This window comes from Trichosurus vulpecula, chromosome 4, assembly GCF_011100635.1.
Source record: "Trichosurus vulpecula isolate mTriVul1 chromosome 4, mTriVul1.pri, whole genome shotgun sequence".
Classification (NCBI taxonomy): domain Eukaryota; kingdom Metazoa; phylum Chordata; class Mammalia; order Diprotodontia; family Phalangeridae; genus Trichosurus; species Trichosurus vulpecula.
Genome location: NC_050576.1, coordinates 251232436 through 251251594, shown reverse-complemented (window position 1 = coordinate 251251594; position 19159 = coordinate 251232436). Strand labels below are relative to the sequence as shown.

Sequence of the window (19159 nt, the reverse complement as noted above, 5' to 3'; positions counted from 1 at the left end):
CCTTGGGCAAGTCACTGCCATTCCCAGTTCTTCCATTTCTCTATTTTACAAATGGGGATAATGATACCTGCTTTGCCTGTTGATTGAGTCATGAGGTATCACTTGTATCTACAAAGTGCTTGGTAACTGGAAAGCACAATGACTGCTTATTGTGGGCCAGCTATCCTGTTCTTCCGTCCTTCTGTGGGTGGTGGTTCTTTTTTTTTTTTAATTTTTATTCTTTTAAAGCATATTTTTTAAATTTATTTAATATATTAAGTTTTCAGCACTGATTTTCACGAGAGTTTGAATTACGAATTTTCTCCCCATTTCTACCCTCCCACCCACTCCAAGGTGACATATATTCTGGTTGTGCCGTTCCCTGGTCAGCCCTCCCTTCTGTCACCCCACTCCCCTCCCATCCCCTTTTCCCTTACTTTCTTGTAGGGCAAGATAAATTTCTATGCCCCATTGCCTGTATATCTGATTTCCTAGTAGCGTGCAAAAACTTTTTTTGAACATCTGCTTTTAAAATTTTGAGTTCTAAATTCTCTCCCCTCTTCCCTCCCCACCCACCCTCCCTAAGAAGGCAGGCAATTCAACATAGGCCACATGCCTGTCATGTAAAACCCTTCCACAATACTCATGTTGTAAAAGACTGACTATATTTTGCTCTTTCCTAACCTATGCCTTTTATTGAATTTTCTTCCGTGACTCTGTCCCTTTTCAAAAGTGTTTGTTTTTGATTACCTCCTCCCTCTATCTGTTCTCTCTTCTATCATCCCCCCTCTTTTATCTTCTTCCTCCTTCTTTCCCGTGGGGTAAGAAACCCAATTGAGTGTGTATGTTATTCCCTCCTCAGGTCAAAGCCGATGAGAGCAAGATTCACTCGTTCCCCCCCAACCTGCCCCCTCTTCCCTTCCTACAGAACTGCTTTTTCTTGCCACTTTTATGCAAAATAATTTACCTCATTCTATCTCTCCCTTTCTCAATATATTCCTCTCTCATCTCTGAATTTGATTTTTTTAGATATCATCCCTTCATATTCAACTCACCCTGTGCCCTCTGTCTATATATATACACACGCATATACAAATACATACACGTATGTAACATGTACGTGTGTGTGTATATGTATACACACACACACATACATACACATATATGTATATTCCCTTCAGCTACCCTAATACTGAGGTCTCATGAATCATATACATCATCAACTTTAGTGAGTCCCTTGTGATTTCTCTTTCTTGTTTACCTTCTCATGCTTCTCTTGATTCTTGTGTTTGAAAGTCAAATTTTCTATTCAGCTCTGGTCTTTTCACTGAGAAACTTGAAAGTCCTCTATTTTACTGAAAGTCCATGTTTTACCTTGGAGCATGATACTCAGTTTTGCTGGGTAGGTGATTCTTGGTTTTAATCCTAGCTCCATTGATCTCTGGAATATTGTATTCCAAGCCCTTCGATCCCTTAATGTAGAAGCTGGTAGATCTTGTGTTATTCTGATTGTGTTTCCACAGTACTCAAATTGTTTACTTCTGGCTGCTTGCATCATTTTCTCCTTGATCTGGCAGCTCTGGAATTTGGCAATAACATTCCTAGGAGTTTTCTTTTTGGATCTTTTTGAGGGGGTGGCGATTCTTTGAGTGCACGTTATTTCCCTTACCAGATTCTCAGTTCCTTCTTCCTCCTTGTCTCTCCCTCAGCCCCTGGGACAGCACTTTGGAAAACAGACTTTAGTGTTTGCCCAACACATGTTTGGCCCATGTCCCTCATGAGTCAGAGTGGCCTGTGTTAGTCTAGCCCCATCATAAGTGTGTCCACCTTGAAATATCATCACACACTACTCAGAAATAGGTTCTACAAGAACTTAAAACAGTCACCAGAGGTCTCTGCAGGTCATCTGGTTGACACCTCAGGCTACCAGATGAATGGTAGTAGAGTGAAGATTTGTTTTTTTTTTTAAATGCTGTTGTGTGAGTGAATTCAGATATTGAAGAAATGTATTAAAACCATGGTGTTTTTTTTTTTTTGTTTGTTTATGCAGGTCAGCCTTTTGTAATGATTATTCAGCAAGTGTTTATTAAGTATAAGTTACGCATAGAATATTCTGTTTATCACTAGAAGGGATCAAGCATTCTTCAAGGGCCTACTTTGTACTACCTTTTGGGCCAAGCACTGGGCATATAGAGACAAAGATTTGAAACAGTTCCTGCCTGCCTCTGACAGGCTGTCATTCTATTGGGAGGGTGAATGAGAAGCAGCATCTACAGAAATAAATAGGGAGATAATAAGGTCTCCTTTGGGAAAGGCTCCATGTAGGTGTGTCTTAAGTAGAGTGTTGAAGGTAACAGGGCCTACTCTGATTTTTAGTCTAGCAAGGGATATATTGAGAATAATCCAGAAGTTCAGAGGAGATAGAAGCAAAGTACTGTGGGAAGGCCCAGCAGAGGGGAAAAGGGAAGGATCTAGGGAGACTTGAGTCTGGAAGGTTTCCTAGAGAAGAGGTGATTTTTCAGCAGTTCCTAGCTTTTGAAACTTGATTATCGCAGTTTTTTTAGAGGGAGAGCTTGGGGGTAGGGATGAGGAGTCAGAGATGGGGACGAGCCTGCTCCTGGAGCCACGCAGTCCAGAATAGACATATTGCAGCCTAGTGACCCACTGTGTGTCTTGACCATTGAGTCTGAAGCTTACACATTACATAGGAAAAAAGTGGTCCCCAAATATTAGACTTCTTTCCAAAAGTACTTGGAATGATTGTCTTCTTTACAATAAGTTAAAAGTTTACAAATAGAATTTGTAGTTGTTTTATATCATGTGAGTAAAGTTTGCTGTGTACTTTGGAGGGGACATCAATATTGCAGTTTTTCACTTTTCAATTTTGTAATTCCATTAATTTTTTTTTTATTTTGAAAATAAAAAATATAGACCACGATTATCTGGGATGCACATACCGGTGAAGCCAAGCAGCAGTTCCCTTTTCATTCAGGTAAAATTTCCTTTATAACTCACATGGACCTTTTTGTTTTCTGTCTGTCTGTCTCTGTCTCTCCCTCCTCCCCCCTCCCCTCCCACCTTTAATTTATCATGAACATTTTAGAATCCAAAACCTAGACTCTCAAAGGGTTATTTCTTCCTTGCTACCTGAAATACGGAAAATAATAACAGAAAATTTCTTATAATGTCCAGGACCAACAGCCCAAACTTTTCCCCTTGGATACGTTCCTGAATAGCATTGTATATGGTTTAAAACAAGTATGTCTTTCTACCTATCTGTCTATATATTTCTATCATAAGACTATTTGGTACTCAACACATAATACCCACACAGAAATCATGACACTGACCTTTAGTGTGACTCACTTTCACTATCTCAGAGCATATCAACCAAATGGACAGTCCATTCATGTGATGTTGCCTGGATACTTCATGTGTGGCACATGGTTCGTAAGCATTTTGTTGGAAACTCAGTAGGTGTTTCATTGCTCTGAACACAAAGAAATGAGAAACAGGGAACATGTGGTTGATGGGTTTGTTTTCCCCCAATAGAACTCAGATTATACAAACACCTGCTAATAATCAAGGTGTGCTGTGGGCCCTTAGCTCTACAGTCACTATGAATGTTGGTTGATCATAATGGCAAATGCTAGGAAGTTTTGCCAGATAGTTCAGGAGAAGAACATGTATCTTTGAAGATTTTTTTTTTTTTACATGCCAGCTACAGGAGGAGATACTGACAGCCTGGGCATAGTGGTCTGTGTTTTCCAAAATTCCATTGAGGGCAGCTTTCTGTCTCTAAGCCTAAAGACCTCACAGCTTCTTTTTCAAAACCTGTAGCTTAGGTCCTGGGCCACTTGTGTGGTATTTTCCGCATGATTTAGCTGGGTTGCTACAATGCCCCCATTTTTAGGGAGTATGTACTATGTACTGGTAAAGTACATAGCTGTCTTCATCATAGCCTTTTCTTGTATTTCAGCATAGAGAAAACTATCTTTTATTTAGACTAATAAGGTATTGACCCTATCATGTGCCATCTGTCCTGTATGGATGATAAGCACAGACTGAGTGGAGGTAATTTTTTAGAGCAGCAGGTGGATACCTTGAAAAACATCTCCTCTTCTGAACACCTTAAAAACTGTAAAATGAATTATGAAGAGTTGACCTTTTTGTTGTCTTTTTAGTCTCTTGTTTTTGAGAACCATACCTGTGCAATAACACTTTGTCCCTATGCTTCCCAGCGCCGGCACTGGACGTGGACTGGCAGAGCAACAACACCTTTGCCTCTTGCAGCACTGACATGTGCATTCATGTCTGTAAATTAGGACAAGACAGGCCTATTAAAACATTCCAGGGACACACAGTAAGAAACCCTTTTGTCTTTCTTCATGGGATTTGGACATAGATGTTTTTAGATGTATGGTTGTCAATGTTTGGGAAAGTTAAGGAAGTTAAACTGAACTTTGTATTTATGCATATGATGAAAAATTAAGTATGAATAATTATTTTTAGAATGAAGTAAATGCTATCAAATGGGACCCAACTGGTAACCTTCTGGCCTCCTGTTCTGATGACATGACTTTAAAGGTAATTTAAATGTAGGATTTTATTTTTGTTTGTTTCTTTGGGGGTGCGTGGAGGTGGGGAGATATGACCATGGAGATTATTCTAAAGTTCTCAGATTTGAGAATTTCCGATGTGGTGTTTTCAAGCCTAGCCATTAGGATCTGCTTTCCTCTTGGGTAGTTTAGTCTTTTCTGTTTTATCTCTTCCACATTTCTCTTGCTGAAGTATATGTAAAGGTTATTGATTTCAGTCACCCTTTCAGTAGAAGGGCTCCTTGTCTCACTGGAAGTCACTTCACCTTGTGACTTTGTGACAAGCATATGACAGTGTGCAAAATGATGATTGGTTATAGAACAGTTTTGAGATTGTCTTTGCACTACTACAGAAGTTGATTGGCACTGTTAATATTTTTGGCTTCTAAATATAACACTGAAATGTCAGAATATTTTTGAGAATGTTTTAATATATAGGCTAAGATAAAAGCTGCATTGGTAAAGGTTTACCAGTACTTAGCGATCTTTGTTTTCTCCTACCACATTTTATAGCCATATAGACACTCACCTTTTGAGAAAGGGCATTTTAAATCCCTACTTCTTCAAGTCATAGATTTACTGAGCTGTGGATCACACCAATATTTTCTTCATGTCTGGCTGGTACTCTGGCTGGTTAAGTCACCTGACTGAAGTCACTTTAGAGCATCCTCATCCTGACTGCAAACAGGGCTTTCTCATGTTACCATCACCATTAGTCATCACCATAAAAACTGAGCTCTTGGCCTTTCCTTCTCTGCCTTGAGCTGTGAAATATGTGGAAAGACAGGAAAGGAGCAGTGTATCTGCCTTGTTTGGTGCCTGCCCGTGATTATTGACCTGTATTTGCAGTGAAGAAATGAAATCTCTCAAACTGTGCTTGACTACCTTCGGGGGTGAAGAGTTCTGGGCACTTATGCAGGGGAAGCAGAAATGTACCACATCCAACAGTCAAGTTAAAAGGGTTTAAGGCCCATAACTGGTGTGGGGCAGAAGGGCTATTACCTTTCATTCTGCCCATCCTGTCTCAACTTCTCCCTCCATCCCAGCACCTGGAGGTAGGCCCGGTTGGAAAGAGCTGGGCATTGCACATGGGAGAACCTCTCCTGCTCTCTGGGCACCAGCCAGCTGGAAAGCTGGAGGTCTTCACCCAACTCCCAGCCCCAGAGATTCAATCATTTTTCATCTATGCTCACTCACAGCTTTGAACCAACCGGGTATTTAAACGTGGCCTTTGTAGCCTGTGCTCAGCCATTTGGCTGCCTTCAGGGCCATAGGCCTCAGTTCTCTCATCTGTAAAATGTGAGGGTGTCACCCTCGGTGACCTTTCAACTCCATCCCTCTAACAATCTGGTACTGGAAGAGAGTTCATCTTCTTTTTTCCCCTTTTAGATATGGAGTATGAAACAAGAGAGTTGTGTCCATGATTTGCAAGCACATAATAAAGAAATTTATACTATCAAATGGAGTCCAACAGGACCAGGAACAAACAATCCAAATGCCAACCTCATGCTAGCCAGGTGAGATTTCATGAACTGCAAAACAGTGGGGTTTTTGGTGCTTGTTGTTGCTGTTCTTGTTTTTTTTTTTTCCAAATGTGGTTCCTTCATATAAAATTCCAGAATTCAGCATTCTCTGTCTGCAGAGACAGCACACCAGCTTGAGTTTCAAGACAAGAAGAGCTGGCTGGTGATCCAGGCTCTCTCCTTCCTCCTCAATTTCTTTGCAAAATGAGTGTGTTAGCTTAGGTGTTCTCTAAGGTCTATTCTAGCTCTAAAGTCTATAATAAGGAAATGGAGAATTAGAGAGAGACTTCAGTATATTATCTGCCTCACCATGCAGGAAAACTTCGAGAGTTGTATACTTTTCAAAATGTATTTTAAGAAAGCATCCTTATGGAAATTGAGGGATACTGTTTTATTTCTCAAGTTGTATAGAATAATTATTAAAATATAGATATCATGGTCCTAGTTGAAGGCACTTTTTTCTCAACAACACCAGCATGACTGGCCTCAGTTGGAATGATTCCTTGGGGCCATTCTCTGGGATTTTAAGGGAGTAGAATTGATGTTATTGTAATCTGAACCCCAGCCTCTACAGAGCCCAGGGCCCCACAGGCTCCCTTAGCTCCCAGCACTCAGGGGCCATGTGCTTTCTCCAGGGAGCCTCTTGGTCGTTTCCTTGAATCCTGAGTAGGCCGCTCACTCCTGGAGCCGAGCTGCAAGGAGGCCACTTATCTCCCCTAGTCACTAAGGCACATGTTTCCTGGACATGGCAGGAGTAAAGAGAAATATCATTTTACCTTTGTGGTGAAACCTTCTTTCTCTCTCTTCCTCTTTCTGACCCTGACAGTGCATCCTTTGATTCTACTGTTCGGTTATGGGATGTGGACCGGGGCATCTGCATCCACACTTTGACAAAACACCAAGAGCCTGTGTACAGTGTGGCTTTCAGTCCTGATGGCAGGTACCTGGCGAGCGGCTCCTTTGACAAATGTGTGCACATCTGGAACACTCAGGTAAGCTTTCGTATCTTGGCCTTGGATTTAAATGCCTAACTACACTAATATTGAACATGTCTGTGGGATAAACCCATTAAGAGCAGTAGTTAGAATTAAAATTCTTTTTTCAGATAACAGATGAGACAGTATCTAGTCATAGAGTAAAGACGTGTTGCTACTGCTCATCTTGGTGGTTGTATGGGCTTTGGCTACTGTTTGTGACTTTTCCCTTTTAATAACTGAAGGCACGGGCACCGTGAAAAAGTTTGCTCACAAATTGTTATTAATTCAGGATTCAAAGTCCCAGTTAGACCCATGCTACTTCAGAACAGTGGCCCAGCAATTATGAATCTTTTCCTTCCTTCTGGGACCCCATTTTTCTAGTCTGTTTTTGATTATGAATGAATGCATCAGGGGGAATAATGTCCCTTAAAAAAATATAAACTCCTTAAGGGTAGGGAATGTTTTGTGTTTGTCTTTTCATTCCCAGGCTTGGTGTGTAATGAATGTCCATAAATGCTGGGAGAGTTGGAGCAGGAAGACCATAATTTAAATCTGTTGTGGGGCACTTTAGTAGTTGTAGTATCCTAGAACAGGTGGCCACCTCCTCGGTACTTAACCTACTAAGTGATAGGTTTCCATCTGCTTTAATGAAAGAAGTTCCCGTAATGGGGATTCTCTATGCTAAAGAAATTCTAGATCATTTCTATATTTATGTCTGATGAATATCCTTGGCATTTAACCTGCACCTAGCTTATACCCCCTTTAGATTTTCCCTTGACTGATTCCGTTATGATTAAATCAGGCTTAATCAGCTGTTAAGTGTCTTACCTGGTAATGAAAAACCATCTAGATTACCAGACTATAAATGCTATTGAGCTAATGCTCAGATGATTGGATGAGTCCCACACAACTTATTGACAGCTACATCCTCCACAACATTGTTGTGATGGGGAAATATGTTATCCATTTCCATCCACTGCCTAAATAGGAGTAGTTGTTACTGAAAACAATCCACCATCACTTTCTAATAAGATGACATTTGGAGATGTAAGTAGGTCATTGTACAGTTTGTATTTGACATACAGCTAATTTTTCTCTTTCCTTGCACATTTAGTGTGTTTTCCCCCAAATTTCACAAATCAGTTAATAATGTGAACTAGATCTATGGCACCAGTGGATCTTAGGTTGAAGACTCTTGCCTTAGGGAGCAGTTCTGAAGTAACTCCCAACTCTCTAATATAGACTTGGAATTTGATTTTCAAAAAATGACTTCCCGTCAGTTTTTAGCTACTTTTCCTACCTCTGCTGGTTAGAATTTGTGATTGCCATTCTTTCCTTTTACCTTAAGCTATCCACATACATAAACAGCCAGAAATTTGCTTGTTTTCACTGGAAATCACTATCCATCAGAATTTATTAGGCACCTTCTGAATAAATAAGGTTCTCAGTATGCAGATACAAAAGTGAGATAGTACCTGCCCTCCAAGGAATTTTCATCCTGCTTAGGGGAGATATTCTTTATTTGCTTGTTTTTTTAATTTGATTTTTTTCAGTTCCAAATTCTCTCAAACCTATCCCCTTGCCACAAGCAAGAAATCGCTTCCCCCCCATCCAATATAACTAATGTGGAAATGGCTTTGCATGACTTCGTATGTGTAATAGATATTGTATTTCTTGCCTTCTCAGTGGGTGGGGGGGGGTAGAAGGAGAAAGAGAATTTGGAACTGAAAATAAAAAATAATGATCTTTTTTTAAAAGAGAGAAGGCAGTCTCAAGGGAAAGAAAGGAGGAGTGAGAATTTGAAACAAGAATGTTAAAATTGTTTCATTATAAAGTTCAATTAAAAAGGAGAGAGAGAAGGCAAGAAATAGGATAGAGAGTACATGCCCTTAATTTGAAGTCCTTTGGAGTCTGGGGATGGATTTCAGGGAGGTTTGAGGTGAGGGAGGGCATTGCTGTTTGACCTTCACTTTTTGAAAAGGACTAATGACATCACAGGTCACATCTTGCTTGACTCACATGTGAAATGGGATTAAGTGAGACAGAGCTGTGCAAAGTCATCAACTTCATTTTCTCTTCCTGCGTCATCAAAGTCCAGTGGCAGGACAAAAATCAAGAAACTAGTGATGGCCCAGGATGCAGTGGCTGACCTTGGCATCTTTGATGTCTGACCAACCTCTGAGCGCTCCACAGCACCTGCTTCAGCTGCCTTCATGGCTGTTATATCAAATTGTTCTCATCTTCCCATTCTGCCGGGGAAGGTTTTTACATGCTTGGGGTAGTCACCCCTCCTAACTCACAGGTTTGAGGCCTTTTGGTTGTCCTCAACCTCGTTTAGCTCATCTACTGAGATGGTTTACTGGGAGGTGGCCACTGCACATGCTACAGCTTCTGGGAGCCACAGATGAGAGTTGGGGGAAGGTGGACACCAAAGAGTAGATGAGCAGGGCTCCATAAGCCCTCACACCAGTGGTGCTGTTCCTCCCCGAAGGCTTCATATCCCCTGGCAGGGGGGAGGGAATATAAGGTATCAAAAGACCGGAAGTGGGAGGATGGGTGATAAAGGGCTTTGAGTGCCAGAGAATTTTATGTTTTATACTGGTTATTGCCGGGGAGCCACTGGAGTATTGGGATTACATGGTCAGATCTAGACTTTGGTAGCTGAATTGAAGGAGAAAAGATTTGTGGCAGGGAGACCAGTCAGGCTATTGCAGTAATCCTGACATGAGATGATGAAAGCCTGGATCAGAGTGATGGCTGTATCAGGAGAGAAAGGGGAACATATTCTGGGGATGTTGCAAAGGTGAAATCATAGACTTGATTAGATATTGGGGGGCGCGGTTTGAGGGATAGAGAGGAGTTGAAGATGACACCTAGGTTCTCAGTTTGGGGGCTGGGAGAGGAATGGCAATGTTAGGGAGAGGGGGGAGGGTATGGGGGAAAGATAATGAATTCAATTCTAGTCACATGGAGTTGAAATGTCTACAGGACAGCTATTTCAAGAGGTATAATAAATAATTGGCGATTTGAGTCTGGAGGTCAGCAGAGAGATTAGTGCTGAATAAGGAGACTTGAAAATAATCAAGTTATAGATAATAGTTGAATTCGTAGGAGGTGATGGGATCTAGTGAATACAAAAGGGTCCCAGGATAGGACCCTGTGGGATGATGTGAATGAAAATCCAGCAGAGGGGACTGAGAAGAAGATAGGTCATAATAGCTAACATGTGCCAAGCACTGTGCTGAGTGCTTTGTAAATATTTATCTCATTTGATCCTCACAACAACCCTGGAAAGAGATGCTGTTGCTACCCCATTTTACAGGTGAGGAAATTAAGGCAAACGGGTTAAGTAACATAGCCTGTAAATGTCTCAGCCCAGATTTGAAATGAGGTCTTTCTGATGCCCGAAGGATGGTCTGTGCACCATGGTGCCACCTAGGTAGGAGTAGAACCTGGTGAGACTGTGTCAGGAAAGTTTAGAGAGAAGAGCATTTCCAAGAGTGTCACATGATCAACATTGTTAAAGACTGTAGAGAGATGAAGAAAGATGAATATGAAGAGAAGGCTGTTGGCAATTAAGAGGTCATGGGTCAACTTGGAGAGAGCAGTTTTAGTGGAATGGTGAGAGTTACAGAGAGAGGAAGCAGAGGCTCCTGTTGTAGATGGCCTTCTCTAGGAGTTTGGTCACAAAAGGGAGGAGATGTATGGAGTGCTGCTGAGCAAGGCTGTGGGGACCAAGTGGAGGAAGGGGGAGCCACAGGCATATTTCTCCTCTGTAGGGAAGCAGCCAGGAGACAGGGAGAGATTAAAGATAAATGAGAAAATAGGGATGAGAGAGGGGCCAATCTTTTGGAGAAGATGGGACATGTAGAGGAGTTTGTCTTGCCAAGGAGAAAGGGCCACCTCATTCTAGGAAGGGGGAAATAAAGGAGGAGAGGATGGCACAAGGCATCTGGGTGACAGGAGATGAGGAGGAGAGGCGACTCTTGGCTAATGGCCTTGATTTTTTCGGTAGAACATGAGGCAAGGTTCTCAGCTCAGTGTAGGAAGGGACTCATGGGAGGTTTGAGAAAGGAGGAGGCTCAGAAGATGGGTATGGTAGTGAGCCATTCAGGGAAATGTAAAGGGATTCGCCTTGTAGGAAGGAAAGCCCATTTTGGGTTTTGTAACAAGTTTGCAGTGGGTGCTTGATATTCTCCTCATGATTGATGAATTGCTGAATTTCCGGGCAATAGAGAGGAGGATAGTTGTTCAACCCTGGCAGCTGCCTTGCTAGCAGGAGTAGGGCTGTTGTTCCAACGGAGATTATTGAAGCTGGATGTTGGAAAATGAGAAGAGGGAAAGGAAAAATAGGGGAAGCTCTCTTTTGAGTGTGCTCTGTGGGGCAGTGGGGCAGGCAGCAAAGCCCCCTTGGCTGCCCTAATATTGTCACTGGCAAACCTAGACCTTCCTTCCATCCCCCATGAAGCAATCAGATGTGACTTCCCAGGGCCTGATGCTGGAAGAACATTGCTCCTGGTTTCTGAGCAGGGCTTCTAATCCTTCAGAAGGTGGTTTTGTGGCTGACACCATAGGAAATACCACATTCTATCTCTGGCCATGCAGCCTGGTAGTGAGTCAATCATCAGTGATAAATGATACTTCTGTGGCAGTTGGTTTGAATTTGCCTTAGCATTATTTGATGTTTGTAGAGGGAAAATTATAATGCACTTCATAGGGTTACAGATTTAAAGTTAAGAAAGACCTTATGGATCATTGTGTTCCTCTCAGGATTCAAATTCGTGTCTTCAGGTCCAGCACTCTATCTCATCTTCACCAGTCTGTGACTCCTGCCTTCCTGCTGTGGCCCCATTTGATGTAGGCATGTGGGAAGTTTTCTTTAGGGGAGATAGTATAGGAAGTGTCCCTGGAATAGGCACAAACTGTTTATTCCTATCTCTGTCAGACTCAGTCTTTCTCAATGTTCATTTTAAAATAAATGGGATCTCCCCGGAATTTTCCCCTTTGATGCTTAGTGTTCTGTATTGTCCTTTATTGTTTCACTGTAAGCTTCTCAGGGATAATGACCATGCTTTACTTCCTTGGTAATTACCGTAGCAGAGGGAGTACTGGGAGATGTGGTGAAGTAACTCATTGACTTGAATTAACATTTTTTTCATACTCTTTATTTTCCCTTGTTACACCTTTCTTGCTTTGTTAAGAATTACTTTATTCTTTTTTATCATGTGTCCACCTAATGAAGCCTTAAAGACTCCAGATAACTTGGAGTGGATCGTTTGACATGAGAGGATCTGAGTTAAAATCCCAACTCTGCCTCTTTTTTAATGGAGTGACCTTGGGCAAATCATTTGACCTCTTTGTGTGGCTCAGTTTCTTCTTCCGCAAAATGAGGGGGTTGGACTAGAACTCTAAGATCTATTCTAAGACCACTGGTCTTCATTTGAGATCTCTGAGGCCCGGGTGGTTTTACCCACAGCTGCTGATGTTCGCCTGTCTCAGACCCTTGCTTTCTCAGAGTTGTCTTCTGCTCTTCACACCAGGAGTTGGGTATAGCAGTGAGGGCTCCTTCCCCAGTACTGGAGAAGCTATGTGTGTTCTGTTAGTGGGGTTATCTTAGATGAGCCGCAGGAAATACATTTCCAGCATTTGGTCGTGAGCGCTACAGGCTCCTTTGCAGTTCTTTCATAGGTTCCTATTGATATGTTTCAGGTAATTTGCTGAGGCTCCGAGTGCTCAGTTTCTAGCTGTCTTAATTAATTTCTGTGACTGCAATGAAATACTGTAACCCTTCTTTGCCTTTATGTATGCATTTATGGTGCTGTACTTTAACTCATAGATATCATTATTTTTTTGATGGTCTCTTTCTTTTTAGACGGGTGCCCTAGTTCATAGCTATAGGGGAACAGGTGGAATATTTGAGGTTTGCTGGAATGCAGCAGGAGACAAAGTTGGAGCCAGTGCATCAGATGGTTCAGTAAGTATGACAGCGTTTGTGAGAGGGCAACTTCCATGCACGGGGGTGGTGGGGGGAGGAAGGGGGTGCGGAAATGGGTCTTGTTGCAGTGTTGAAAGTCATTACTTTTAAAATGTGTCTTTGGCCTTTTCCTAAGGACTGTGTTGTCTTTGTGGGCAGTATACTACAATACTGCAAATGAGGTGCTTTTGTGTGCCTTAGTTATTCTTTATGATCAAGCGATTGACTGTTAATCTGACCTAAAGCTTCACTAGTTAAATGGTCTTTTAATGTGAGAGAGCAAACAGTGAGTTGAACATTTACTGCATAGCAACTCTGCTGGTAAAATGCGTTTATTTACTACTCCCAGTTTTCAAAAAATGGTGTTAGGCTGGAGGGGCGGATGTTGCTGCCTTGTGTGTCTCATAGGGTGGATGATAGTAGCCTGTAGCTCCTGGGCAGTCACGTAACGCCCGCACTGGTCCTGCAGGACTCGCTGCTCGAGCCCAACTCTGAATCCAGCTTCACTTGTCCCTGGTTCAGCAAGCCTGAGGCCCCTAGCCTTCTGCAGTGATCACTTGTACCCTCCTGCCTCTTCTCAGGCATTAGGTACCTCCCAGCACTGGCCAGTACGTGTGGCCAGGATTGGTTTAGAACTCAACCGTGGTTTTGGAATTGTCACACTCAAATAAGTCATGGGGACATAAGGTTCTCTAAAATACCCAGGTCAATTTAACTTGTAAAAAACTTTGTTTGTTACAGGTTTGTGTACTAGACCTACGGAAATAGTGCTACTAGTTGGAAGCCATGGACCGACTATGAATGTGTACATAGCCAAAATGACTGTCCCTGACCCATGTACTGCTCTAGTCCCACTGGAACCATGGCCAGTCCACTACAGCCAAACCGAAAAGAAATCTCCATTTACACTGTATAGAAACAAAGCAAAATTACACCCTGAAGAGGATGACAGAGTTTTGTCACAGCTTGTGAATCCTGTTCACCAAGTGCTGGCATCTTATCTGCTGTGCCCCCAAATAGCATTTAGAAGCTTGGGATATGAAAAGCAGAAGAAGAAAGGAACGAGACTGTACAGAAGCAGACCATACGTGCACCAAATCGGGAGACAAATGGCAGCCTTCCCTCCCTGTCCTCCCCCTACCCTCCCCCATCTAATCAATATGATGGATCATATTCCTTATTTTTTTTTTAATTTCCCTCAATAGTCGAGCAGTTTAATGTGTACAGAGAAAATGGACATATATAAACGTGCCGCCATGGGTTGTTTCTTGCTTTTCAAACATTCTTTTTGTTTTGTTTTTGTTTGTTTGTTTTTATGGATGCAGGAAGTAAGGGAGTACATCTGTTTCTTGTTTTTATTTTTTCACCTTTTAAATATAAAAAAAATCTTTTAAAAAATATTTTAATGCATTCTTTTAAAGAGGCCAAGTGATGTTTGGTCCATTCTGTGGCTCTCAGAGCACATTTTCCATTGGTTGTGTTGGGGTGAGGGGTGATTTTAGAAAACTGTATCTAAAATGTGACATTGGTCATGTTAATCAAGAAAGGACATTATTTGTAAAGGGTATTCTGCTCTGGTTTTTCTGGTGGTGTGGCTGAAATGCAGAAGTTTCTTATTTGGGACATATTTCTGCCAAACTTAAGAATCGAAGGGCACAAAAAAAATTTTTTTTTTAAATTTACAAATACAAGAGCTGCATTAAAAAAAAATTCTTGTTGCTTCAAGACCATAGGTAATTATGGTTTAGTTGTGCACTATTGTGAAAAGGAGCAAAGTAGCATTCTGGGTTTTTTTTTGTTTTGTTTTTAAGAGATAAAAATCTTTCTGGACAAGGGTTTATTAGCTTCTACCATGAGTATCCATCATATGTGTAGGAGCTCTGATATATAATGTAACCAAAATTCCAGTATTAAAAAAAAACTCAAGTCAGTTTTCTTTATAGAAATCATAATACCTTTGGCATATATTTGATAACACTGCCATTATGTGGCAAAATGTTTGCTACCTTAGTTTCAAAAGAGATCTTGAGAACAGAAGACTTGCTTTAAGGTGTGTGTAAATAGCAGCGATTCGGCTTGTTCAAGAATAGTGATACTTGCACTAATGTCTCTGCTGCTCCGATTCTGCAGTTTGTTGTAACTTATGGCGGTTTTTTTCAAGCATAAGTAGGCGTGAGCTGCTATTTTATTAATCACTACCACATTGTCCTTTAGTCTGTTTACAGTATCAAGTACTTTTCTCAACAGATAGCAAGCTTTTGTCACGCTCACGTGACGAGGGTACACCGAAATTTCCTTTGTAAATTATGCACATCTTGTTTGTGTGTGCTGTTGAAAAAGGGGGTCACTTCATGTTTTGTGCCAGATTCCAAGACTATAAATTTCAAAGAGTTAGTTGTTAAATTTATGTCACAGATGTTTTAATTAAGGAATGGCTTCTATCACAGAGCTTTGCAAAGTTAACCATTTTATAACACTATTTCAATCACTAATAATTTTGTGACTATTATTGCTTTAAAAAAAAGTTAATCTACTCTGTTCTTAGTTTAGGCATAAATTGATTTAACCCAAATAATGCAGCTTTTTTGCCATTGATTTTCTGCTATTTTTACAAACTAATGTGACTTGAAGCAAGTCTTCATTTTGCTGAGGTAGGATAGCATTGGCCCTTGGTAAAGAGAATACACTTAATTCCATATTCATTGTTCTATGTACCCCAATTATGAGTGGGGAATCCATTCTAAATCACAGAATTTTTTTTTTAATTCACATCCAGAAAGGCAGTCATTCGTGATGGTTCCGTGCCAGCTCTTTTTAGGGTTTTGGAACATATGACAGATGTCTAGAACAATTACCTTGTGAGTCACGTAGGAAACCATAGACTGAGTATCTGGCACTTGGACATCCTGCTTTTATTGGTGGAGGTCTGTGTCCATGGCTGACCTCTGTTGTTGTTTAAAAAAAAAAAAGTAAAAAATAAAAAAAATCTGTGCAATAATTTTTAAATGTGCTCCCAGGAATAGACACAAATGTTTTGAATATGTTTAAGCTGCGTTTTCCTTTAGCGATGCATTTGTCAATTGCACTGAATTTAAATCTGAAAGTCAGAGGTGATTATCGATAGTACTTTTGTATTTTGATATGGACAGTTTATTCATTTGCATACAGTTATTGACTGGTTTTTTCAGCTGATTATAAAAAGATAGTCAAGGAATTCTGCAATATGGCTGCCAGAATAGACAGCTACATTTTTATGCCATTGTTAGTTTTCCTTTTTTGATCTTTGGCTATTTTCCTTACAAAAAAAACCATCCATAATAGGAACCCTACACAGTTATAAATACAGAGCTTTGTTACCCTGAAGTCTCGTCTTACTGGGAGGTATCCACATAGTAGGCCTGGGCTCTTAAGGAACATTGGACTATTTATTTATTTTTTGCTGCTGTTCTCAATATCATCATTGCCTGCTGATGTGCCACGATGCTGCTCCTAAGCTGTTTAAAAAAAAAAAAGAGTCTAGAGCATAAATGTACTGGCCAGAGACTAAGTTCACAGCCTTGTGAAGTACTGTATTTATGGAGTTCCTGGTTTGTTTGTTTTCTCCCCCTCTCCCTTCCCCCCTGTTTTTCCCAAGGGCTGGTAATTGAAATGTTGGTAGTTCTTCTAGGAGGTTATGATCATACTGTGACCTGAGTAGGATTTACACTCTGATCATTTTAGTATAAGCCACGCTGATGAATTTGTTACCATGGGGAAGAAGGAGCTGAAAACTTGGGGGACTCATCGGTTTATGGAGAAAGTAAAGTCAGAGGAGCCGTCATATTTCCCATTCATTCCTAAAGCTTATGCAGGAATCTCATTGTTCATATCCATGTAGGGAAGGAAGCCACGTTTTCATGTGTTTGTTCCCTTTTCTATTAATATGGATCAGGTCCCATCCTTGACTTTCTGATGTATTTTAGGCCATGATAAATTTTAAGTAGGTCTTAGGTTATTATTGATAATCCAGTTGTGATGAGCAATTCTCTAGTGTTAGATGTGATTTAGGATGAAACATCTTTTACAAATACTAAAAGTGCCTCCCTTTGTGGTTTAACAACTAATTATGGTGCAAAATGCAGGAATCACCAGATAGAAGAAGTACAGGAAGGTTTCTTGCTTTTTGGCATGTACAAATGTCAAGAGAAAGGCCAAAGATTTGTGCTGATTTACCTTCACTTGTAAAGCACTCCTTTTTTCCTTTCCCTGCTTTATGTCCAAATAGATTATTTAATGAGAGATGACTATTTTTAAGGAGCTAGCTTTGTTTAGGTAGAATGGTTTGGTTGAGGGTATAATTATAGTTGTGGAATAGACAGTCCTGAAGGGCTCTGCAGAGGGATTCTGTGTGAATCACATGGAGCTGATGCGGGCACGGGGGGATTGGGGTTTCACTAGATGAGCAGAAACGGTGTCTCAGTTGTTGCTCAGTGCCATTTACTCAGGAGCGATGCTCATTTTCCTCAGCTCAGGGCACGTCGTGTTTCTCTGCATATCCTGTGTTCCGCTCTCGTGTGTAGCAGACAGTACTTAGGTGACAGATACGTGCTAGTAGATCACATCTGAAAGTTCCCAGGAAACCCTCTTTTTGGCGGACCAACATTGTGGCACGGCAGCAAATGCCCATATTTAGGGAACAGCAGCAAATCAACAAGAGACCCTGAAAGTTTTCTCTTGGGTCAAAAGGGGTGGAAGGTGGGGGAGGGAAGTGAAAAATGACCTTTTCTTCCAGTGATAGCTCTCAAGTATCACAATTCAGTATCAAGAGTTTCTTTCTTAAACATAAATCTGGTTAAAGGTAGAAAAGAGAATTTTTTAAGTGAGGAGAAGTTCAAGTTACGTTGGGTTTTTGTTCTGTTTTTTTTTTCCATACACTGATTTAGAGATAGAGCATCTTAGATCAGTAGTCTGAGGAGGTTTCCCATTCTGTTTCCGCCTCTAAGTTTACAGTGTTGATGCAGGGTGATGACTTAGGGCATGCCTTTTTACCTAGTAAGCTATTTCATAATTTTTTTTGGAATTTGCGGATAAGTTCAGGAAAACACTCTGCATGTTGTATCTAGTCCCGTGTACTACTTATTCAGTTCTTTCTTTTTCTTTTTCTTTTTTTTTAAGGCTGCATTCTGTGGCTTTATAATCCTTGAATACAGAAGTAATTTTTTTTTCTCTCCTGACTTTGACATTGTAGTTGTAATGGTTTAATTTTGGTTTTACAAATCCTTTGCGTCTAATTCTGTGAGCTTGCCTGTAGCACTGGATTCGAACGTCTGCATCATTTCTTTAGTTATCCAGTTAACTTACAACTGTTGTCAAGTGTAAACCAGCCCATGACAGTTTTTTGTACTTGTCAAAAGACTTTTATTCAGTTTTCATGATTATTGTCTAAGGAAGACTGATAGAGATGTTCTAGGCTGTCCTGGCTCATGTGAATTACACTTAGGATGTATTTGGGTTCTCCATCACAATGGCTTACCCCCCATGCCCCCATCCCTCGGAGGCATATGTCCCTGTTGCAGTTTCCATTTGCATTGTATTGCTCTGACAACTGTAATTTGAATCAGATCTGAAAGAGGTCCAGAATAAAATATATTTTGATATTATGTTGGCTGTGTATATATATACATATATATATAAAATATAAATATAAATATAAAATTTTTGATACATATGTAGTTTGTATAGAATATTTACTGGTCAAGAGAGAGGGGTGTTATAATTTTTTCTTGTTTACACTTTCTTGTTTACATTTGACTTGATTTTTATTCCTTTAATGTTCTATTGTAGAATAAACTTATTTTGCTCTAAGTTAGCTATCATAACAAAGCATGTCGATTGTCTCACATGTACCCATGTAAAATAGATAAGAACTTCCACCAAGAAATTAGAAACTGTCATGGTGTTTTTTCAAGATGCATGAGCACAATTTCAAAACAATCCAACCCCTTAGATCAAATTGCAAATTGACACTTTTCCATTTCCTACGATACAATTAGTATTTTTGAACCGCTGAGGATTAAGAGAAAGTATCTTAATCTGGATTTCACTTTCTTTTGTACTATAAAACTAAAG

At 40.6% G+C, this 19159-nt stretch overlaps 1 protein-coding gene across 3 annotated transcripts in view; it reads left to right on the top strand.

Annotated features, from left to right (window-relative positions):
- TBL1XR1 (TBL1X receptor 1) overlaps positions 1–18690 on the top strand; it is a 157334-nt gene extending 138644 nt beyond the window's left edge. For all 3 annotated transcript variants that reach the window (XM_036753642.1, XM_036753643.1, XM_036753644.1), the window contains 7 exons: positions 2911–2971; positions 4221–4342; positions 4492–4566; positions 5967–6094; positions 6927–7092; positions 12950–13051; positions 13793–18690. In XM_036753642.1, the coding sequence (XP_036609537.1) occupies positions 2911–2971; positions 4221–4342; positions 4492–4566; positions 5967–6094; positions 6927–7092; positions 12950–13051; positions 13793–13819 (681 nt within the window). In that variant the 3' untranslated portion in view covers positions 13820–18690. The remainder of the gene's footprint in view (positions 1–2910; positions 2972–4220; positions 4343–4491; positions 4567–5966; positions 6095–6926; positions 7093–12949; positions 13052–13792) is intronic.
- The last annotated feature ends 469 nt before the right edge of the window (positions 18691–19159 follow it).